At 37.9% G+C, this 25,583-nt stretch overlaps 3 protein-coding genes and 1 pseudogene across 7 annotated transcripts in view; 3 read left to right on the top strand and 1 right to left on the bottom strand.

Moving 5' to 3' along the window:
• Window positions 1-25,583, top strand: part of LOC135214271 (transforming acidic coiled-coil-containing protein 3-like) — a 392,152-nt gene that overhangs the window by 220,475 nt on the left and 146,094 nt on the right. The gene's annotated exons all lie outside the window — the stretch shown is intronic.
• On the top strand, window positions 1,977-14,057 carry LOC135214266 (ribonuclease H1-like). The gene is made up of 6 exons (XM_064248378.1): window positions 1,977-2,176; window positions 5,420-5,625; window positions 6,580-6,784; window positions 6,927-7,018; window positions 12,135-12,307; window positions 12,634-14,057. Exons 1-6 carry the CDS (start codon window positions 2,052-2,054, stop codon window positions 12,745-12,747), a joined length of 915 nt encoding a protein of 304 aa, XP_064104448.1. The 5' UTR covers window positions 1,977-2,051; the 3' UTR covers window positions 12,748-14,057.
• On the bottom strand, window positions 14,287-22,285 carry LOC135214267 (zinc finger protein 593-like). The gene is made up of 3 exons (XM_064248379.1): window positions 22,117-22,285; window positions 15,442-15,542; window positions 14,287-14,660 (listed from the first exon to the last, which is right to left on the bottom strand). Exons 1-3 carry the CDS (start codon window positions 22,207-22,209, stop codon window positions 14,381-14,383), a joined length of 474 nt encoding a protein of 157 aa, XP_064104449.1. The 5' UTR covers window positions 22,210-22,285; the 3' UTR covers window positions 14,287-14,380.
• The window catches only part of LOC135214039 (protein fem-1 homolog B-like), a 44,154-nt pseudogene continuing 41,166 nt past the window's right edge, over window positions 22,596-25,583 (top strand).

Here is a 25,583-nt window from a genome sequence, read left to right as displayed (position 1 = left end):
CGCTCGGTTGTAAACGAGAGAGAGAGAGAGAGAGAGAGAGAGAGAGAGAGAGAGAGAGAGAGAGAGGCGCTAACTTGGTGTCTCACATTTGCTTTCTTGAGACATATTAAAGATTTGGGATAATCACGTCAGCGCCCATCAAGGAGATACAGAGATTACTAGAGTAAATGTAATATTTCCATTCTATATAAAAAATAGGGAAAATTCTCAAGTCAACATAATTTTTTTTTCAATATTTTTCTTTGCATTTAGGCTGCGCGTATAGGGTGCATTTTCTGTCAAGCTCGTAATATATATATATATATATATATATATATATATATATATATTATATATATATATCTAGATATATCTATTATATGACTTGGTTAAAAATGTTCTGTAACAACAGAATTCCATCTAATAAAAGGAGCCCATAAAAACACCAAAATGTAGAGAGAAAAGTACTATATTTCAGAGACTGCTGTCTCTCTCTTCATATACCTGAAGAGAGAGACAGCAGTCTCTGAAATATAGTACTTTTCTCTCTACATTTTGGTGTTTTTATGGGCTCCTTTTATTAGATTTATATATAATATAATATTATATATATATAATGTTATATAAAATTAATTATTATATATATAATATATAAACATTCCGTTCGTGATTGTCGGTCTTTTCTACATTAAACTTCCCCGCGAGCAAGGCGAAATGGTTTCTACATGGAAAAACATTTTCCCAGACCCAGCTGGACTTAAATAGGGAAAGTTGAAAATAAATTTAACATAAATCTTCATCTGCCAAACGTCGGTCTAGAAAGAGCGTACCACGTCAAGTACGTGAACGAGCAGTCTCGGGGTAGATTCAATCCCTAGTTTATGTTTTATAAGCGGGTACTTTATGCTTATATCAGTTATGTGGATATAAATAACGAATAATTCATAGATTATAAGCATTGAATGTCGTGTTGCTGCATGATTGGCAAGCTAAAATTAACGTTTCAGTCTGCTAAAACACACACGTATTTGGGTGCGGCACATGATGACATCATCGCATTGCTTACGGATGACGTCATAACTGCTAAAAAAATTCGGAGTGTCCGAATCTGTGGAATCTATTCCGCTCGATGTATCATTAAACCATGTTTTGAGGATTACACTTATATTCGATTTAAAATCCATTTCAGATATAATCTCTACAAAAGATGTATTAATAAATATGCACTGAAAACAGATTATGGTAGAATATGCGAAAAAGGATAACTAAAACGCGCGCGCACACAGCATTCGATCAAAGTAAACAACGGTTGACATGAGGTAGCATGTTGTACGAGGCTTATTACGTCATCACCGTTAGAGAGGTACCACTGAAAAGCAAACTAAAAATACGAACGCCATCTTGAAAACGTATTTTTAAAGACAAAAATTTTAAAAGGAATTTGGAATGTATGTTCCTGAAAAAATAACACTATTCTTAGCAACAGGGCATAAGGCATAACTACAAAGTAAACAACAGGAGACATGAGGTTAGCACTATAGTAAGAGAGTTGTTACGTCATCATCAATAGAGAGGTACTACTAGCCGGCAACACGAAAAAAATTAACGCCATACTTCAAAAGTATTTTTAATAGTATTTTTAATATGAATTTGAAATGTGTTTATAAGAGTAAATATTTTTCTTAGCAGTGCATAATAACTGCAAATCAATTTAGATATCCTTTATTATTCAGAACAAGGAGTTGCAGAGAATTTTCGATATAGCGTCTCAAGACTGTATGTGCAATAGGAATTTGAAATGTCTTTTTATAAAAAAAGATCAAAATATTTTCTTAGAAATATACTCAATTTAATTGAGTATATTTATGATCTACAATGAAAAATTATTTGATAATTAGAACAAGGAATCGTTTTAGAATTCAGAACAAAGAACTAGGCAGCACTTTAGACACAGTGCTTCTGTAGCATCTCCTTGGAAATCAGATGAGGTCACCGACGGAATAATAACATCTGGTCCTGGACGTGAAGGTGTGTGAGTGTGTGGGTGATGCTCTCTCCCGGTTTGGACTTGGATGAACACTTTCGGCCTCCTCAGTCGCTATCTACACTGTCGCCTGAGTGTAACCGTTCGAAACTGTTCTAGGATGCCTTTTTACGCCGTCGCCAGGGGTGTTACCCCTGGGGTTTACGCCACTTGGTAAGAAAAGACTAGGTAGTTAAAGTGACGTTTACGTTCGCTTACGTTTCGTGACAGGATGATTTATTTGCTGTATTTTATTCTATTACTAGGTATTTTATTTGGTGTTGACTTTGCAAGTGGGAGGTATTAGAAAGTCATTTGTGCCGTATACTAGCCTTTTGTCATTTTCTTGTTGATAGGTTGTACTAGTACTAGTAGCTTGTGAATGAATCTCATTTAGTAGTAATTAGGTCGTCTGTTGCCTAGTAACTCCAACGCCTTACGCACTAAATATGGAAGGACTTGCTAAGTCGAGGCCAATTATTATAGGTACTACTTAGCTAGGCTATAAAGGTATGCGTAGTGGTTTGACATATTTTTCCTGTTTGTATGCAGTATGGAGATTGAGTAACCGTTGGCAATTTCGCCTCGAGCACAGTTACCAGTTTAGGCTATTTATCGGCCGTTTTTACGATGGAAAAGCATAACTTTTTCGAAGTGTATCCACTGCTTTATGTCAAGTGTTCTACCTACTTTTTGGGGGATGGAGGGACGAAACCCTCCTGGCCAGTACCTTAAGTCAGGCTAGGAAGGAATGATCTTGGATGTAGTAGGTAGTAGGCTAGTCATGGCATGGCACTCTTTCTTAGTTCTACCTAAGGTGCCAGTGCCAGACTATGTGCCCAAACAGAAATTTAGTCCCACCGAGCTGTTTCCAATGTGTGTCACTTTTGGGAGTCCAGGGGTGATGGAGCTTGTCTCCCCCCTGGTCAGGTCAGGGCACAGCACCCCGATTCAGGTGAGGAAAGTAAGGTCTGGTAAGGTCAGGGTGCTAATGCATTCTAAGAAAGTGAGGTTCGGCCTATTTTCACGGTCAGTTTTCTCACACCTAATCCTGTCTCCCAGTTTTATTATGGTGGTATGACAGATTTTTTTTCCCACCGGTTTACAGAATGATGGGACGGCTACATTTCCCTGCGCTTAGTATGATAGCATGCCTCACAGTCGGGTACCAGGATGCAAAGGCTGTGTTTTGTGTATAAAATAATTAGGTAAAGTTTTACTTTAAACCATCATTACATTTGGAAATATTATTTTCCTGTGTTTTAATATCTGCTGTTAAATGGTTCTGACATATAGGCTATCTAAGTTTCGACAACAAATACGTTATTGTTTTGGAGATAGTCCACCCCACTCTTGTTGCCTAGTGTATAATGGGTAGACTAAAATGGAAAATACAGTAGATCCCGTATTCACGGGGGATGGGTACCAGACCCCCTGGGAATAGCTAAAATCCACGAATAAGTAAAACATCTAAAAATTCTTAGAACTGCCTATTTTGAGAGTTAAAACACGAGAAACCCTCTACCAGTGCTTATACCTGAGTATTTCAATAGTTTTATTACAAAAAATGCATTTAATCATGAAAATATGAAAGTACCCCATCTAACCTAATGTAGGATGCTTGGTCCTAACCTAGACCCCCAGCCTAATGTAATGTAGGGACAGCGTACTTGCCTAACCTAGGGTGCTAGGTCCTCACATATCCCTAGACTCACCACCCAACCTACCCTAGACTCTGCACATGACTATTAGTAAGGTTGCTACCCAGCCAACCCCCACCTAACCTAACTTATGACACGAGTGATAGAATTATTAAAGATTTTGTGTTTTGTGGACAACATCTTTTCAGACACTGAAGGCCAGTGTTTGCAGTTTTATACTTGCACAATTTTGATAAAATTGAACAATTAGTATGCTTATGTTTTGGTTTCACCATCGGAGCCACACCTCAAACTGACACTTTTTAAGGCAATAAGAGATGATATATTGGTATAGAATAATAGGGAATTTCTTAGTCTCTGGAGTCAAGAGGGAAAAGTTTTGCATATATGCCTGAACACCAGAAACATCATGAAGTGGAACATACAAGATGTATAGGCCCACATTACACAGTCTGACCCATATCTTCCTTGGATGTAGGATTTGGTGCAATATCTAATAATGAAACAAGCAGGTTATCATTACCCAGTAATGAATGTGACAGATTTGTCATTAATTTATATTTTTCATTGCTACTAAACCTGAGGTGTTAACATTAGGCACTAGAGATTCATCCTAATGTTAAGACCAAAGGTTTGTTGGCTATGAAAAATACAAAACTAATTAAAAATTTGTCATTTTTCACAGCAGAATTGTCTGCAATACTTTCAGCAGCTTAAATGATTAAAAAGCATGCCTCCATAAAAATACATAATTTTGAGTGACTGTAAGTGCTTTATAAACCTTTCAAAAATTACTGTCCTAAAATCCTTGTTAAACATGTCAAGTTTTCATTCCACAAATTATATAAAGCTGATATAAATGTTGAAATATGATGGGTCCCTATTCACATAAACTTGAAAGGTTTTATGAGGATGCTGACAAGGCAACCAAATCTGCAATTGCTGTGAATAGGTCAGTAATACCTGTCCCTGTCAGAAATTTGTTGCTATCTCTTAAACCAGTCGTCTTTAGTAAATGGTAGAAACTGAAATGATGACTCTGACAATAGTAAATTAAAACAAAATAAACCAGGTATGTATTGGATTGTGGTTTTCTTTATGCCAAAAAGAATGCCACATATCAGTGGCATTATCCCAACTTTGAATTGGTTATTTGATAACCCTCACAACTCTTGCTTAAGTAATTGTCCAACTTTCAACCAACAATATGTATGTTTACTAAGCAGTTGCATTATCTTAAGACTTATATTAAATACAATAAAATATATGCATTATCACATCAATAGCAATTCTTTTGAGCCAGATATAAATGTAGGAAATTTGTAGGAGATTATCCATATTGGTGTTGTTAACCATCCATATAAAGGGGCACTTTTTAAATACTTGGTGTATTTTTTATCATTAATATAAAGGAAAGGGCAGTGTATGATTTTAGCATAGAAATGACAAAGTCTTCTCTCTAAACTAATTTATGGTACTGTAATTTTCTACACTTGGTGGTGTATTAATACATGTAACAGAATATAATATGTACAGAATTTCTGATATATGTGTCATCTTGTGATGAACTGTTGAAAAGGGTAATATAACACCTGATTGTTGGTAATCTTTAGATACTTGCTTTTTTTTCATTGTTCTAAGAATAATTCTACCATATGAGCTGATGTATGAATAAATTCAGCACTGTATGTAGTGTAATAGCAGGATGATGATTTGTACTCTCAGATTTAAGAATACTGTCCCTTGTATTTGACAGGGCGGAATGCCAAGACCAGATCACTGGATTTAAGGGAGCTAGGTATAAGAAATTTTCAACCATGACTGAAGCCCAGGAATTTGTACAAGAACATGCTGCCAATAATCCTGTCGTGGATCGACGTTCTGAAAGCGAGAAGACTGCGGAAAAGAAAGATTCAAGCAATGGTTCAGAAGCAAAACCAGAATCTAAGCCAGAATCTTGCAGTAAGTTCTTTTGTGTTTTGGAAGTGATAGGTCAAATCATAATAGACAGTTGGAATCTGCCCCTCTTGATTAGTAACAAAATCTAATTAGCATCAAAGATTTGCATATACTTTGCCTACACCATGAAGTTCCCAAGAGCCAACTCACATATGTAGATTATAGAATAGGCTATGATTTGCTTTATTATATGAAACTGCTGTTCACAGTAAAACAGCAGCACCATATAAAGTAAATGAAAGGCTATCCTAACCAGTATTGTGAAAAATTCAGTTTAAAATATTATTATTTTTTTTTATTTACAAATTCAAATACTAAAACTTATTTTACCAAACATCTCAGACTTTCAGAGTACATGATTTCTAGATCAACCAAGCATTACTTATTTTTATTTTTCTATTTTGAATGCCAATTGCACTTTAGATGCAAAGATGTTCCGTAACTTTAACAGTAGGTATCTAAATAATTTCATTCTATAAAAGTGTTAATTCTCAGTGCGTGCTCTTCTAGTGCCCCAGGGTTGACAAGAATGTTCTATTTAGTTTTTCAGTTGACTGTTTTACATAGTGTGTTTTTTTAAACTTATGTGATAATGTTTTTCAACAGGAATTGTTTGATGCCACATTTTCCCCCTAGAATGAACTAAGCATGCTACTGCCTTCAACCTTTTTAATAAATGAACTACTTACTAACATATAACTAATATATCTATGTATATCTTCATGGGTGTTTCTTATTACTCTGGTCAGGGACTTTCTTCATGCATTTGCAATTTTACAGGTGATAGGGGGGATGGCTCTTTGAGTCCAACCCTTCTACAGATGAAGAAAGGCATTGAAAAGCTGCAGAATGACTTGTCCGATCTGAAAACAAAATTTGATCGGTACGTAACCGATAAACATACCATTCATGGTGCATCATCAGTAACTAGAAGCTTACACACATCCTCTTCTACAGCTGAGAAAAGGAAGCACTCGAGCGATGGGGAAGAGGAGACGGAGGAGGGTTCCGAGAAGAAAAAGTTGGCTACGGACGACAAGTCGAAGTTTTCTACCGACAGTGATGGCTTCATGATTGTTTATACGGACGGTGCCTGTCAATTCAATGGTCGACATGGGGCGCAAGCAGGAGTAGGAGTGTTCTTTGGACATGGCCACCCATTGTAAGTATAAAGGCCTCTGTGTGGTTTGATTGTTAAACTGAGCATTGTGGTTAGAGTATACCCAGCATATGGTAGTTTTAAAAGTTGCATTGTTATCAGAAGTCAAATTTGTCCTGTTGATACATGTGAACAATGTTTTCAGGAATGTTTCTGAACCAGTTCGTGGCAAGGCAACTAATAACATGGCTGAAATCCAGGCTGCTACATATGCAGTGGAACTTGCACAAGCTTCAGGTTGGAAATTTTCTCATTATTGTTGTATTTTGTGGCTGGTGTTAATAGATATAAAGTGCTTGTGATTTTTTTTTTTCTTTTAGTCCCATGGGACAATGGGGATATTGGTGATTGCTCTATAAATTACAGTGGCACAGATATAATACGAATGTATTTTTCCTATCATTATTATTTGCTTCATTGTCTAATGTTGGCCTTTTCTTCTACTTATACATCATTAGTATAGTAAGTTTAAGGACTTTGAATTGCATGAGTATATTACACAAAAACATGTTTGTTCCTACAAGATATACAAACCCTCGGTCCTTTACATAAGGAATTACTTTTGGCGTAGCTGGAGTTACGGCCGTTAGATTCTTGAACAAGGTGATTAGGCAGTAACTACCATGTGGCAGGCGGGTTGGCTAGCCTGCCTGAATGTAAACACTCCACTTTGCTTTCGGGTGTCTTCCGATGAAGACGTGTGCTTGTGAGCTCTTGCTAACTGGTCGTTGATCATTTTTCCCTGTGGGATCTTTCTGGTTTATTTTTGTTTTTAAATAATTATGTATATACGGTGTTTGATATTAATATTAAATTCAATTAATATACAAACCCACTTTTTGTGATAGCCTTTATAGACGCCTAATTTACATTCTTTCGCCCTTCAACGCGAGGACGAGACATGTATTTAACGTGAGTGTTATTGATCCTGTAACGAGGCATGTATTCATCCAAAAATTACGCTTACGCTTGGGAATTACCGAGGGGAACTTCAAAGGTTTGTCCTTGTTTTGTTTTTATGGTAATTTCTCTTCGCCTTCATCCTTTTACTTACTATCGGACGGAATTCGAACCCGAGAGACTATGTTTTTGGTTCAATCCTAGGATTTTACCGAACATACGTCAATCCGTTCAGGATGGATAGCACCGAGAGTTTGAATGCCTCTCCAGTGCTACTGTTTAGGGAACATCCACTTTGGCTTCAACTAGTCATATTTGGTATCCTGTTATCACCGTAGAAGTCTTCCTTTGGGAAAACTTCACCTTCGCTCTCTTCATTAGAGAATGAAGGAGGTCAGCTTCCAGTCCTCATTCTTGTTCCTCGAATGGAAGAGAATTTAGGATGGAGACGGGTATGTGACTGAGACGAATAGTTTCTTCTTAATTGAACTACAACTTGGGACTGCCTTGCAAGCCCCCCAAGAGTTACAAGTTTCGATTTTGAGATACTAGTGGTATTGTTTACAACAACAGCATCACAGCGTTTGCATTCACCGAAATCCATTTCAGTTAAAATGCAAGTGCTTGAGTGTGTTTTCTTGCGCTCATGGTTCTAGCCAAACGCATTCCTTCATGGAATGGATTACCTGGCAACTCAGGATGACAAGTAAGCGAGAGCTAGCAGTGTCCGGCCTGCCTGCCAGCCCTGCCTGCCGCAGCCAGTCCTGCTGGATCTTCGAGATAGTTCGGTCGGGATTTCTCTCTCCTCTTCTGCGATGATTGACAACCAAATCGAATCTCTGCTTGGCAATCACAGACTTAGGTCTCTGGTTGGCTGGAATTCTCGCATACGTGTATGACTTCTCTTTTGCATCGCCTTTTGCCGTTGCGAGAATTTTCAGACAGAGATATCCCACCTAGACTTGTTATCATCTTTCTGTTTACCTCACGGTAACAGAACCCTGTAGCCTAGTCCTCCGCTTCATCGCACTTGCCACTGCGATGACGCAGAATGATTTCTTTAGACATCTGAGTTTGTCTCGTAATTCGTAGGTGTGCAATTATTTCTTTGTTCACCTCGAATTGTAGATGAATAACGGATTACTCGCCTGTCTCCCCCCCCCCCCCCCCCCCCCCCCCCCCCCCCCCCCCCAGCTCTACTTCCAAGTATAATAGAAATGTCCTCTATGATCCAGCCCAAGAGAAGCGGTTCTTCAGGCAGTACAATCCCTGTGTTTTAATTACTGAAAGGCGCTCCGCTTTCATTGCAAACTCCGACTTCTCACCGAACAGCAATGAAATAGTGGTTTAGTGTTTTCAGTCCTCTGTAAAAGAACAGGGGTTAAAGCCGTCTTCACTGGTTGGTGTCATCGACGGGACTTTCTCTATGTTCAGAATTGTGAGTGTTAACTTCTCTCGATTCAGCTATGAAGACGTAGGTCCGCATTCACCTTAGTCTTTCACTGGCTTATAGTATTGTTTCTCCTTAGTTGAGGTTAGCGCCTCAGCGGCGTGGTTGGTATGGTGTTGGCGTCCCACCCCAGTGGTCGCAGGTTCGATTCTTGGCCATTCCATTGAGGAGTGAGAGATGTGTATTTCTGGTGATAGAAGTTCACTCTCGACGTGGTTCGGAAGTCACATAAAGCCGTTGGTCCCGTTGCTGAATAACCACTGGTTCCATGCAACATAAAACACCATACAAACAAAACAAACAAACAAACCTTAGTTGAGGTTCAACTACCATGAGAACCTCTGTCTTGCCATCAGGGACCTCGGTCTCTAGAAGGCAATTGACTTAGACACGTCTGATGGGCGCATGCCTTGAGAAAATCATCTCGTCTCGTCTCCCAACATCAGTGGCGAACAAGATAGATGATTTGTATGGTTTCTTGACATAACCCTTCAAAAGGCGAGTGTCAGGTGACTACATCTCAGATGCATGACTGCCCGCCTCACTCCGAGTGCAGTCAGTAGGCAGCTGTTGAAGAGTCCGAGACCGTCATGAGCTACGCTGTGGGCTTTGTATTGGTTGATCCAGATTGGTCATTACTTTGTCCTATTGGTGTGTTCCTATACCCAAAGGATCGACACCCACCATGGACTGTCAGTGTCTTTATCCGCTGCGGAATATTACGAGACCGTGAGAGACTTCTCTGCAGTTGGATAGTCCAGTGGATGGGTACTTGTCATCACTCCGAAGAATATGTCGGACAGGAAGATAGATAAGGTCATGGTGACCATATTTATCTTTCCCTTTGGGCCTGCCCACAGGTCCTTGGAACCTCATTTCCTTTGACCAATGGTGGATGCTTGCAGGTTGTGTTTGCTTACCCAGCTCCTTCAAGAGGACAAGTTGCATCTCGCCTATGGTGTGATGTTCTAGAGGTAAGAAGGATGCGAGAGTGACTGGCCTCTCCACCTTCCCTACCTCGTCCTTCCACTCCAGCTTATACATAAAGCATCCTTTTTATGTTTCTTATCAGAATCATAGAAGCAATCCTGCTCCTTCCTCTAGCAAGGGGAGGAAGGAGACTGGCAATAATGCAAACCCTTCCCAGAACTTGGCATTAATGTCTCCGACTCTAAATATTCCTCACAGCCCATTTTTGGATCAGTTACGATTCCTCACTCATTTCGAAAAGGCCCAGAAGTCTGACTCTTGATCATGCAGCTCCTATACTCCGATCAAGTTGTCAAAGGCAGGGCACTCCTCCTCGTTCTTATGACCAGGAGAAGTAGCCTAGGTGAGTAGAACTCCAGTCAGTTCTAGAGGCTCACTCAGATTCCTCCCACCAATCAGTGAGTCTTCCTTATGTAAAGGACCGAGGGTTTGTATATTGTGTTGTGGCGGGATCACAAGCTAAAAAATACAAGCTGGCAAAATCTCCCCCACATAAACCTAATCACTCCAGCTGCCCAACTCACCCCAGTCACACTTTCCTCTTTACACTACAGCATACACGCAGGACAATTGACCTATATCTACACAAAAAACAAACACAAAACATATGTATTTACCAACTACTCCAGATACTCCGGGCTATCCTGTGCTGTCCGCTGGTCGAGGTCACTGAGACACCACCAACAACAACCAAGAACCACAACCCAATAACACAACAACAACCAAGGAACACAACCACAACCTCACACATATAAACAACCAAGGAACACAACCACAACTTAACACAGCAAACAACCAAGGAACACAACCACATCCTCACACATAACAACAAAAACTCAACAACACAACAAAAGACCACTGCACAAACAACTCAAAAAAGCAACACACACCCACTAACAACACCAAACTTAACAATAACTAACAACAAATCAGCAAAACACAACTCCAATGAATTTCAATTCCTTCACTAAAATGCTGCCAACACTACTGTCTCTCACAGCTTCTGACAAAAGACTCACCAAAAAACACTCAAAACACAGAACTCTAACAATCAACAGCACCAACAGACAACCCAGAACTCACCAACAGCCAGTACAGTCGTTAACCATCCAACCACCAATTTCTCTCTCTCTCTCTCACACGTTGTCAAATGGAACTCCATAACTCCTCCATAGTGTAGGAACAAATCACAATTTTTGGAAGTAAATTGTATTTTTCCTAACTATACAAACCTGAGGTCCTTTACATACATGCCCACCTCATGCCACCCCTCAATCTGAACCTGGGCCGAAAGGCAAAGTGGAGTGTTTACATTCGGGCAGGCTAGCCTACCCGCATGGTAGTTACTGCCTAACCACCTTGTTCAAGAATTTAATGGCCGTAATTCCAGCTACGCCGAAAGTAATTCCTTATGGAAAGGACCTCAGGTTTGTATAGTTAGGAAAAATACAATTTACTTAAAAAAATTGTGATATTTCATATAAAGCCAGTACATAATTATGATTAATGGGTTGGAATGAAAAGGCAGACTCTACAAAACCAAGGGAAGCTGACATATGTACTACTATGAATTGGTATTCATGAGATGCTAGATATTAGTTTGAAGTCTTTAGAAAGCATCTGATCACAGATTGTAATTATGCATAAGTGAAAAATGACAGTAGTTGATTTCATGGCGGATGACAGCTTATCATGAAAATTTTAGCCTCGTGCCTTTGTAGAATGATCATTGATGTAGCAAAAAACACAGCTGCTTACTACTGAGTAGCTCACCCTTAAAGTAGCTGTCAATTTAGAATAGTCTACGTATGTGAAAAAGGAGAATTCATTCGACAGAAACCATTCTAAGTGAATTTGGAGAGTTTAAAAGTTCATTAGTGATTGTTTCCCTTATACTAGTGCAGATGTTTTTAACTTTTTAATTAACATTAATTTCTTGCTAGGCATTTAATTTTTTTTTTCCTGTGAAGATCTACAGAGTAGTGAGAAGTTAATACTGCCTTTCATATACAGGTTTCAAAAAAGTAGCCGTTCACACAGACTCTCAGTTCATGATTAACTGCATGACATCATGGTTGAAGGGCTGGAAGAAGAAGAACTGGGTCAAGAGTGATGGAGAGCCTGTCAAGAATAAGGATGAACTGATTGCTTTGGATAAGGCCTGTGATGGGTTATCTGTGAAGTGGGTAAGTTCCAGCTTTGTTTGAATTGACATATCCTAGTAAGATGTTCTGATACATTTATTTGTAAGTAAAGAACTCTTGTATATGAATGTTGTCCTAAAGGCACATATTGATTGCATGTTCTTCAGCTTTGGGTTCTTGGGGGTTCAAGACAAAATTGACTACATTGAAGTTTAATATAAAATATTACATTGTTTATGTTTTAAAAGGCATTCAATAAATTAATTTTGTCATATTACTTAAAGGTTAGTTAATTTGAAAAAGTGTGTGTTATACATTTAATTCCTAGACAAAATTAACTACATATAAGCTCCATCCTACTTCTGAAGGTTCATGTGAAGGGCCACGATGGTCATGAGGGTAATGAAGAGGCCGATAGGCTAGCAAGACAAGGAGCTAAACTATATAAGGCCGAGAACAACAAAGCTGACGATGACGACTAAGTGAGAATCTCCTTTGTTAGTTCAAAGTTTCTTAAATTGTATGTTGAATATTCTATTTAGCAATTTTTGCAGCCTGTTATTTTATCACATGTATTTTGTTTGTGATGTTGCTTCAATGGATCTGAAGTATGATTTTTTTGGTTTAACAGCACTTACTTTTCTTTTTCAAACATAATATAATGAACTTAGGTTCTGCCATAAAGGTTTTCAGCTCTAAAAAGAGTTTAGAGTTCAGTTTTAGAGAAGTATTTTTGTATATTTATATATTGATGTTACCAAGTACTACTAGGATTTTCTAGTCTAGTACTAATCTTGAAGGAAAGTATTTTGTTTCAAAAATCAATAAACCAGTGAAGAGTTAATTTTATAACCTAACCATACCACAGAGAGAAGTGAGACAGGAAAGGGAAGATAGAAAATATTCAGGATAGCTAAATGACAGAGGAAAGATGGAATCTGAAAGGAATGTTGAAAAGAAAGAGATCAGTGAATTATTTTGGTAATTTTGAAAAAATCTAACTGAAGAGAATGAATATGAAGTGAAAAGGCACAGGACCAGAATATTTGAAAACCTAAATCTAAAGACTCAAAAGAGTGACATTAAACAGGTGATTATAGAAGAATAATAGTTTGAGCATTTCTCTGAAAGTGGTAGTGCTGGAGGAAAGTTCAAGTAACTGGTTGAAATCAGTATTTACCATTTAGTCTTGACAGATTCAAGAAGTTTCAAAATTTGTAATGAATCAGATGTGTTATCTTTGTGGGTACAGAGAAGACATTTGACAGGACCAAGTCATGTATTTCTGTCATATAGCTTCCCCTTAAATGTTTTTTATCGGCTGCTTTTTCTTGAATTCCTTGTCTAATAAAATTTTTTAAAAACTTAATATTTGTTATGAAAACACAGTAGTTGTCCATTAAAAAGGCAAAAGGTACCAGTCTCATCAAATCAGTGATAGTGGCTGGTGTGAGAATAGTTTGAAAAATTTAGCATCTTCAAGCTGCAAAGAGCATAAAGGGAGGTGGATAGGTCTCTAGGAATCAAGAGGAGGCTTGGATACTCTTCATTCTCCTTGCCTTCTTCATTCTTTACGATTATCACCGCAAGAAGAGGTCCTGACGTTCCTCATAGAGGGTTACATATACCTGAGGTGGCTGTCATGTTGGTACTCAATTTTGGCTGTGACTACATTTCAAGATTTTCAACCCTCACAGTGGAATAGAGTATTGTGCCTTTAGATTTAAAGATTTGTTCATGTTATTACATTTTTCTTGTATGCAAGTTACATAAAATTTTGAAATCAGCCAAAGTCTTTGGGCCTGCCCTTTTGAAATAAACTTAGGTACGTACTGCATTATCATCTCCAAGCATCAAGGGAACTCGATTGTCCACTGACTTTAATTAGATTATCTGAAATCTGTTGTCTCATTGCCTTTGACAGAATATATTAACAACAAACTACAAGGCTTCTTGCTGACAAAGAATGAGTAATGTTGAAACACCAGGATGCAAGACAATTGGGTTACATAATAGCAGTGTGACTGTTAAATTTTTATTACACACAAGTTAATATAGTTCCTTATATTACTATATTCAATGGAATAACATGTCGGGGAATTATTATTTTCAGTTTCAAGTTATCTCCATTTCCTTACTGTCTTCTTTCTCTACTTTCATATCTGCATCTTTGTCTACTTTCATATCTGCATCTTCCTCTTTTACATTGTAGGTCCCATTATCTACTGGCTGTGTCTGCATCTTCCTTTTCTTTGGGGGGATGTAATTTCCCAGACCACCTGCTCGTTCAGACTCTTCAATGGTGTGAGGCTCAAGTTCTAGTGCTTTAAGTCGTCTTTTGTGTACCTTTGTTCTAAAGTGGCCATGCAAGGCTTCAACTGTAATGAAGTATCGCCTGAAAATAAAAATAATGAGATTTTACAATTTCTGCAGATGATATACCAAAGTACCGAAGAATACTGGGGGGGGGGGGGGGGGTGAAGAACACAGTAGTATGTGATGCTGAATAATGTTGAATGAGTGACAACAGTGTCACAAATGCCAGTTAAGAGTAGAGATTGGTGAATAACCTTAAAAAGAAGTAAAATGCATATGATCCTGAATTCCAAAGTGTGAAGCTGATGTGGCCCTATGCCCGAGTGCTGGTCAGCAATTCAAACCACCCTTTAGGACACCTATCTTTCCCGCATACAATGGAAATCTAGATTAGCATGTTGCTAATCTAGATTTTATGAACAAGTTAGAATGGGTTTGATTTTTTTTATATCCTGATGAGGATGGGGGAATATAGTAATGAACTTAATAAGGAGGTAAGATTTATTTACTGACAAGAAAAGTGCAAAAGGAAATATTAAAAAAAGATTTGATCTTTTGACACTTCAGGAAGTAATACCATGAGAAATTCCTTTAGGCAGCCAGAGAGCTCTTTCTTTCAACTATCCATCATATGACTGAGTTTGGTTAAACAGAAAAATAATCTGTTGATCAATTACGAAAGCTATGTTTCTTTCAACTATCCACTATGTGAGAATGAGTTTGGCTAAATGAAAGTCTTCAGCAGAACTACTAACGCCTTCAATAAATTTATAAGTTTGGTCTCTTACCTCAATTGGAGAATAACACGTACAATAATTGTACTACATATCAGTCATGGAGACCTATACATAAATACTTACGCACAATGCAAGCAGTAGTGTTGACCTCCACCTGGTTTATCAAAATCAAACTCTTGATGCAATAATTTGGAAGCATTTTCCTCTTTAAGGTCACCATCAATCTACAGAGAGTATTTGAAAATTTCTATTAATAACTCAAAGAAATTGTACTAAAATTGTGTTCAAATACCAATAAGCACACAAATATTTCACACAAATGAAAAAAAATCGCAGCTCGCCTAATCTTGGTGAGGCATAAACTTAACACTAGGCACAGAGGTCTGGATACACTAATCCTTTATATAATAATACTTTAATTGACATGATGGAGAATACTTCACAGCCTAGAGCAAGTTATTAGAATGATGGAACTAAGGTATATGAGGCTAGGAATGGCTTGCCAACATTCTCCTTGTAATAGTTCACTGCAAATGGGCAAATCATGCAAATGGTATTCTGCTACAAACTATGTTAAATTGCCTTGAGGAGTCTTTGGCCCCCAAGCCAGACCAGAACTGGGCGCCCTGAGTTGAGGTTAAAGGATGTGCAGTATTAGACTGATGAAAAAAGTAAAATTGCTAAAACTACAAAATGTATTTTTATTTTTTTTAATATAGTTTGGTTGAAGCAGTTTTAAAGAGTAGTACACAGAGTAGGGAGATGGGTGGGTGTTCGTAATTTTGCCCCCTAGCAAAAACTTCCATTGAGTAAAAGTTGCTCTACATACTTTAACACACCCAAAAACTAACTTACCTGATTAATGTCCATCATTTTGCCGAATGACAATTTTTCCCACGAAGAGTAACTTTTTAAATGTCCCTAAAAATTGGTGTCATGCAGCACTGCTAATAGTGCTAAGTTTAGGTGACTGCCATGTGTTGCCCTGACTACCCCAGATAATTTAAACCCGGCCAATTGTGCCCAGTTGATCTAGGTTACACCAAAGGTCTACTGATTTTTAGTGTTCTGTAAAATAAAACTATTGTGCTGGCTTCGTCTGTCCGTCCACCTTCAGAACTTGAAAACTACTGAGAGTAGAGGGTTGCAGATTGGTATCTTGATCATCCTCTCTCCAATCATCAAAAACCAAATTGCAGCCCTCTGCACTGGTTCTTTCCCATTCCATCTTCAAAATTGGAAGAACATGTTAGGTATGCTTATTTACTGTCTCAACATGTGACAAATTTAACACCACAGAAACTTGTGTTGTTCTTAAACAGTACGTGAAATTTTTTGTTCATAAACCGTATGTAAAATTTTTGTGTAAAATTCTGCACTCTTAAAATAATTAAACATGGTCACCTGCTCTAGAACCATCAAGCATTGCCTCCCAAACACATTTTGCCATCCTAGCTGAAGCTGAATACAATATGACCAGGTTCTTGCACTTCCACAATCAAACCCAAAACACTTGAAGGTCAAAAACCCATTTTGAACATGGTAACCAGTTCATTTGTTGTTTTAGATATATCAGTATGACAAAACTCAAGGATTTGAATGTACTACCACCACATGCTCAATGTTACAGGTTACTTATACAGGGGACCAGGGGAGACAAAGTAGCCCCTAGCCAGGTCATGGCACAGTTCCCTGTCAGGTTAGGAAGGTTAATATGTTTAAGTTTTGGTTAGGTAAGGGCCACAATGTTCTAGTGGTTAGGTTAAAAGTGTTTTGGTAAGGCAGCCCATGCCAGACCAGGTGTCCAAACAAATTTAATCCCATCAATCTTCTTCCAATATTTAATGATACTTGGAGAGTTCAGGGGGTATGGAACTCCAGCCGCCACCCTCTCCACCCCACCAGGCCAGGTTACCTATGTCAGGGCATGGCAATAGTATATAGAGGTTACTTTTGGCCTAATATTTTCAGTTTGATTACCTCGCCTTCCTAACGTTACTTGGGGCATCGTGCCCTGACCTGGCTGGCGTGGACTTCAACCCCTTTTAACCCCTCTAATTATATCTGCATATTCCTGCCTCCTTACTATACACACTAACCTAAAAACTTAGTCTGGGCCCTGACCTATCAACAAATAGGGTACATGACAGAGCGACGACATAGCGGCCATGTTTTTTATCCCGGAATGTGGCCACCTTCCCATAAAAGTACTTGAATGCACTGCCATAAGCCCATCCAGGCAGAACACCGAGACCTCTACGTTTCTCTTAATGTAAGGTTTTTCTCCTAAATTACTTAGTAATGGCATACTAATGCAAGCGCTATTTCAAGGAGTGGCTGCGTTCCGAGAAAGGTGGCCGCTATGTCGCCGTTCGGTCATTTACCTTAGCTATGATAGAATTTAAGTATGATTTCACATCTCACCCAAGCTAGGATAGCTACTAAGTATACCTCAATCGAAAGGTAAATTCCGGCTGCATTTTCCCAAGATGTAACAGAGTAGTAGGTACCTACAGGGACCTCTCTCTGAAAAATTCAAGACGCCATAGGTACCTTTTAGGCTACCTAGATACGAGTTTTCTTGAAAACTAGGGCAAACAATCACAGACGATCCATCGTCATCACACTGGCTGGGTCTTATTCACTCGATATTTAATTGGTGAAACAAGAATACAATTACAACTTTAAGCATACCATTCAAAAGATTGAAGTTTCGTCAACATAATGTGATATATGATAGCCCCATACGAACTAAAATAAGCATGTGACGCTCTTCGTAAAATATGTTTTCAAGGCAGTTTTGAAATCCAGTATGGCGGCTATCGTCAGGCTGGCCGGTCTAACCACGGACAATCCACCATCTTTCCCAGCCTTCCCAGCACTCATTTGAACAATGTTAGCGTATATAGGTAACGTTTATTGATCTTACTCAAGATTGCAATTGTAATCAGCACAATAAAACATTTTGTTGCCTATATTAGTGAAAGCATGAAACTTGTTATTCCCAGGGTCATGGTTTGAACTGAATTCATTTTTACCTTGTAATAGGCCGTTTTATCCTTACTGCCATCACAACTGAAATTCCACAGTGCTTATTTGATTGTAATTATACACATTATTAGTCTTAATCCACTCCACATTGCACTTGAACCACATTGCTGTTCCTGATTCCAAAGCGCTCACTCCACAAACACATTTACGAGCAGCAGACAACGACATGTTTATGAGGTGCAAAGCTTTATTCCCTTAATTGTTTACTTTACTCATTATTTAGTTTAACTTTACTTTGTTACTTTAAAATGTTTATTTAATTCATGTCTATTATCCCCTTTTTGCAACCAAATTACCCATTACCCCAAAAAATTACAGATATTTCTAAAAGTAGATCCAATCCAATGTTTCTAACCTTGTCGTACATCTGGCTGCCGAAAACCACCACGGAGCAGACGACGGATTAGTGGATTATAATTTTTTTTTTTTTGCTAGCACTTTTCATTGATTTAAGTCTATATTAGTATTTTGATTTTTTTTAATAACTGTAAGCCAGAAATAAATGTAACTTTTTATTGCATGCTAAGAATGGCAAAATCATCTTTGCCACATTAGTGGAGCTTCACACATACGCCGATGCTTTATTATAAACTGTTTCCATGAATTCTGGTTGTCATGGTAATGCAATAATGATATAATTGCTTTAATATTTATGTATATATACTTCCAATACATAGGCTAATTTCACCAATTTCCACGTTTTGTGTAAGTCTTATACCCAGTTTGGAGGTGAACACATACCAATTGGCAACAGAGAGAGAGAGAAGGGAAGGTGAAGGAAGGAAGGACAGGGTTGGCGGTGGAGGTGGAGCTTTTTACCGCTGTGTTCGTATCCATTTCTGGATAATGGAGTTTTTGTCTCTTGGTACAAGGACAAGTGTCGTTATTCTTTACGATTAATGATTCACGATACCCTTATAAATTACGGCACTGGGTGTAATACACTATAGCAAAATCTCGTTCTGATAAGAGTGTTCGTTACAGAAATATTGCCAAAAAACGTGCTTCCACTGTCTGTGAACTAAAATAAGCATGTGACGCTCTACGTAAAATATGTTTTCAAGGCAGTTTTGAAATCCAATATGGCAGCTATTGTGTGGCTGGACAGGTCTGGTCACGGATGGACACCATCTTTCCCAGCACTCATTTGAACAATGTTAGCGTATATATGTAGCGTTTATTGATCTTACTCAAGATTGCAGTTGTAATCAGCACAATAAAACAACATTTTGCTGCCTATATTAGTGAGGTCATGGTTTGAACTGAATTCATTTTTACCTTGTAATCGGTGGTTTTATCCTTACTGCCATCACAACTGTAACTCCACAGTGCTTATTTGATTGTTATTATAGACATTTTGGTCTTAATTCACTCCACATTGCACTTGAATCACGTTGCTGTTCCTGGTTCCTAAGCGTGCACTCCACAAACACAGTTACGAGCAGCAGACGACGACACTGCAAAGTTTATTCCCTTAATTGTTTACTTTACTCATTATTTAGTTCAACTTTACTTTGTTATTTCAAAATGTTTATTTAATTCATGTCTGTTACCCCTTTTTTACAACCAAATTACCCCGAAAAATTACAGATATTTCTAAAGTAGATACAATCCAATGTTTCTAACCTTGTCGTACATCTGGCTGCTGAAAACCATAGCGGAACAGACTACTGATAAGTGGATTATAATAATTTAATTTTTTTTTTTTTTGCTAGCACTTTTCATTGATTTAAGTCTATACTAGTACTTTGATTTTTTTAAATAACTATGCCAGAAATAAAAGTAACCTTTAATGTTTGCATGCTAAGAATGGCAAAATCATCGTTGCCACATTTGTGGAGCTTCACACATACGTTGATGCATTATTATAAACTGTTTCCATGAATTCTAGTTGTCATAGTAATGCAATAATGATAAAATTACTTTAATATTTATGTATATATACTTTCAATACATAGGCTAATTTCACCAATTTCCACGTTTTGTGCAAGTCTTATACCCAGTTTGGAGGGTGAACACATACCAATTGGCAACAGAGAGAGAGAGAAGGGAAGGTGAAGGAAGGAAGGACAGGGGTGGCGGTGGAGGAGCTTTTTACGCGTGTTCGTATCCATTTCTGGATAATGGAGTTTTTGTCTCTTGGTACAAGGACAAGTGTCGTTATTCTTTACGATTAGTGATTCACGATACCCTTATAAATTAAGGCACTGGGTGTAATGCACTATAGCAAAATCTCATTCTGATACAAGTGTTCGTTACAGAAATATTGCCAAAAAACATGCTTGCACTGTCTCTAAAACCCATAGTAGGTATGCTGCTTAGTTGTCATTCAAGTTTTTTGTAATCAAGTATTTTTTACAAGCTAGCTATTGTATAAATTTGTATTTTTCTCAATCAAAACATATGCCCCTCAATGCTAACTTTCCTCTTTTAACGACTTTCTGGTCATTGCAAATTCGGCCCCACTAATTTCTTATGGTGCGAAAACAGACAGAGGCCCAGGGACCTAAAGCGATTGCGTCACACTACGGCGGTAATCCGGCAGTAAAACATCTTCATATATCCAAAAAGTAAATAATAAAGATATATATGCGCATTTCAATTATAACAATTACATGAATAGCTGATAACAATCTGCATCAATACTGGTAAACTGTTCTGCAAAATAGTTGAGTATAGCAATTCATCTACAATAGGTACGAAAGTCAAGATGTTGTGACGTCATAATACAGGACTTAAAAGAACGTTCTAATTCCGAAAAATAATTACTTAAATTTGAGTCAGAATCGAGTTACTTTTTCAATAACGAATATTTTCAAATTAATCATCATAAATAAGTAAAATATTGATGTTTTACTATTTATTTAAATAATTATCTAGTGCATGCTTCGTTGTCGTCTTCTACCAAAACAGTAGTTTCCTTAAAAACGTCGTGGTTAGGGACCGTGTTCCGATTGTTGTGATGAAAGTGCCCCAGCATCTATGGGTACAAGTGGTGTGCGGATTTATCACATGAAATGGGAAGTTTGTTGACACAAGCGACTCCACAAACATCTTGATGGCGTCAATCTTCTAAGATATTTAAGCGTAAGTAAAAATTTCGAAAGCGTTTTGGTGAGATTTGCACTGCGTTGGACACCCTTTTCACTACCCTCTGTTTAAAGCTTTAAATTTGGCCTTAACTTCTAACTTTGGAGAATATACTTACTTCGAAAGGAGAGTAGAGGTCTTTAGCTCCGTCTCTCACCAACAAACAAATCGCAACTGATGCCCATCTCCAGTGTCAGGACGCATTATAAGTACTTTTTCGGAGGGTGGCATGCCGTGATCATCGGTGAGTTTGAGCCAGGCCATGTGGTTGTTTACACTAATTACAGTCGTCCGAATAAATATTACTTAAAATTCTTGTTCAGTAGGTGAAACTACATAGAAAAACCGCAACTGCCATAGTCTAGGCCGCCGCGGATAAGTACCCTAGATCTACCCTTTTTCTGAGGGTGGCCAGCCGTGATAGTCGGTGAGTTGGCCAGTCCACGCGGTTTTACCCTAGGTACTAGCCATGGAATTTTCTGGAAAATAAGAAAATTACCTTACCTAGTATGTTTCTCACACCCAAATTATGTGAGCGCTAAACAACCTAACCTAGGGCATGGGAAAAAAAACAAAACGCCTTCTAGCCTAGGTTCTATGGATGAAACCATAAGCATATCCTACGATATGCTTATCCTAGCCTAATATATAGCTTACCTGATCTAAATCTCTTTTTCTATTTCTCAGTCGTATTCGCCTCTGCATGTAAGCACACCTGCCTCTCCTCTTTTTCCTTTGTGGTTGGCCCATAATAAAGTTTTGATATCCAGTCAATCGCCCTCGACAAAACGTGGCCCGTCGTATAGTAGTAGTAATTGTAAGGTTAAATTTTGTAACGGCTCCCGCACGCTCTAATTTTTGCCTTGGATTGTTTCAGTGGAAGTCCTCTGTGGTACCGAATACTTTAGATTCATTACTTCTTATTGTTAATTTACTCTCCAGCTTAGTAATAACGGTGATGTTGGCACTATTAAAATAGCCGAAGAAAGTCAATTGCAACTGGTCCGATCACTCCGATGCCAATGCCGTACTGGGGTGGAAATCCTCTCATGTTAGAGTGTTGTTGATATAAATAACAGTGAGTTATGAATTGTCGCGAAAAATCTGCATCCGTTTTTTCCCGACAATCCTTCGTAATGCTCAGGATTTGCAAGCAGAAGTGGGAAGCAGGCTGTAGCTACTCTTTTCGTTGAATTTGACTGCACAGGCCAAGTAGTCATGACAAGGTAGTCCGGTCCCGATCTAGCGACGAATTTTGTGCTCATTTGCGCATGTGATTTTGTGACGTCACACAAACCGGTCGAAGCGACAATTTACTGGTGTAAACATAAGGATAATTACTCCATAGGAAAGTAAGAGAAATCGTGAAAATTCTCAGGGATTTACAGATTTACTGTTGTGAAATGTTTTTTAACTGTGCACAGGATCGTGAAGATTATTATTATTATTATTATTATTATTATTATTATTATTATATTTAGAAAAGGTACTGCTATATCATGAGTATATCAAGTACTGGCAGTATATGTGCTCTTGGTTTAAAATAAGACAGTTCTTTTTCTTGCAGATAAACCAAAAACTAAACCAATCGCTGCCTATGAGAATAGAGTGGAATGTGCGACCGTAGAAGAACTGGAGGGAATCAGACATCTATCTGCTTCCCTCCACATGGAAAGTCTAGCCATTAGAGAGCGTATTTTATAATGAATACACAGGAAAGGTATTGAGCTCAGAATAATTATATTTTGTTAGTTGAGATTATAGGAGGTCTCAACTAACAAAATATAGTTATTCTGAGCTCAATACCTTTCCAGTGTATTCATTACACTGGAAAGATTGCAAACCAGTGAAGTTTTTGCAGTTCCGTCATATTTGTTGCAGCACTGCATGTAAACTCGACATTATATGCCTATATCAACAGGTATGGGTGCATATTCTCTATTTGGAACTGTCACAATGGGTATCCTACAACCTAAAATAATAGACTTCTTTCATACTATTTTATTTTTTAAGGTGCCACATCCAGTCATATTCAGAGGGGCCGTGTTCGCTGATAATGCCAGGTTCGACAGATGCCTGCAGCTTTGGACGCATGCACTTAGAGTCTTAGACTGAAACAGCTCAATAAAGTCTGTGTCATGAAGGATCTCTTGAGATTTGCTCAGGTAATTATGATTTTGTTTATATACGTAAGCTGATTGGTGGTCTGTGTGTGTGTGTGTGTAAGTGTGATATTTCATCCATTTTGTGTTAGGGTAAGGTCAATTTACTTACTGTTAATAAATTGAATATAAGTTAAATTTGCTAAGGTATTGAAATGTGCATTCACATTCATGCTATATTTATGTGGATGTGCAACTCGAGTTTGAGGCTGTACATGAAGTCTTAGTTGCTACGGTCTTGGAACTTAAGCGAAATCAGGAGAAAGTAGTTTGTCCCGGTCCAAAAGATGACTTTGAAAGTGTAAAGGTTAGCCTTGATTCTCAGTCTGTTGAAAAGAGCTTCAAGAATTGAATGCTGTGGATAGGGTATATGGTTCCATCTTGTATCCTTGAATTTATATTGGCTTTTGATACCTGTATGTAATGATCTGAAGATTAATAACCTTATAAGCAGATGAGACTTCAGTGTTGTATAGACACCAGTGGTTCAAGAGAAAAAAAAGTAATCTATTCTTATATGAGTAACACTTATATTAAGTGTGATTATTATTTTTATTGTATTCTTTTATTGTTCCGCTGTAAAATGAGGATGATGAGGAGAGTACTCACGAACTCAATAATAAGCTTGGGAAGAGAGATTCACTTAAATTTGCAAGTTTGCCTTTTTTTTTTTTTTAACAATCCCAGAGTATTGTATGCATTGCCCAGTTTGAACTTTTGTAAAAATGTTTCTGACAATAATGGTAATATATATTCATGTTATTTTCAGGATAAAATGGAGAGCAATATGATAACTGCTCTCTACTTAATAATCATGATAGCCATGTGCGTTGCCAAGGGCAGAGGGTCTCTACTGTACCCGAACAGAAGTAACGGAGGGAATTACATCGGCACTTTTGGAAGTAACTCAAATGATGAAACTAATCTGATGAAGCGAGCTGTAGATAAAGAATCTCAGATTCATCACACAGTTTATGGGTAAGCAGAAATACCAAGTCACCTCAGTGGCGTGGTTGGTATGGTGTTGGCGTCCCACCGGTGGTCGCGAGTTCGATTCTCGGCCATTCCATTGAGGAGTGAGAGATGTGTATTTCTGGTGATAGAAGTGCACTCTCGACGTGGTTCGGAAGTCACGTAAAGCCGTTGGTCCCGTTGCTGAATAAACGCTGGTTCCATGCAACGTAAAAGCACCTTACAAACAAAACAGCTCCATTAAGGTTTTTGTAACGGGGTTGTCAATCATACAATAATGATCTGATAGTCAGTATGTACTAATTTCTTAGTCATACATCCATGAATTTGATTTTAAGGGGCGATCTGTTTATGTCTGTGTTGAAGGTACTGTACTTTCATATTGTGACATTTACAAATTTTTAATCAGGTTGGTAAGAGTCCAACCGAGAACTAAGTCTGGTCAGACTCTGCTGCATTTGGCAATTAACCCAGAAACTCCTGTGGACGATTTCCGCACTAACCATATAATATGCAGGTATGCTGTTATCAGAAGTGCATATTAGTGACACTAGTTTACCTTTTTTCTCATGCAGGATTTCTTTGGAAAAATATTTCAACTCAAATTGTTAAAATATAATGTGTATATAAATATGTATGTCAGTGATATATAAAATCTTACAGAAATATACAAATTAAATATATATATATATATATATATATATATATATATATATATATATATATATATATATATATATGTGTGTGTGTGTGTGTGTGTGTGTGTGTGTGTAAGTGTTTACATAATAAAAATATGGAATGTTAGTCCATATATATAAAAGACTAAAACTAAAGAGGTCAACCAGATTGCTTGCAGGAATGTGATCAGACAGAGACGATAAAGTATGTAGGCTAAGTTGACATGCCGTCATCTGTGGTCATTCATTTGTTTTGAAACATTAGTCCAAGCTCCCTGCTTGAGACAACTACCGCGACCTATAATTCATGGCC

Source organism: Macrobrachium nipponense, chromosome 45 (genome assembly GCF_015104395.2).
Source record: "Macrobrachium nipponense isolate FS-2020 chromosome 45, ASM1510439v2, whole genome shotgun sequence".
NCBI classification, from domain to species: Eukaryota; Metazoa; Arthropoda; class Malacostraca; order Decapoda; family Palaemonidae; genus Macrobrachium; species Macrobrachium nipponense.
This window is presented reverse-complemented; position numbering and strand designations above follow the sequence as displayed.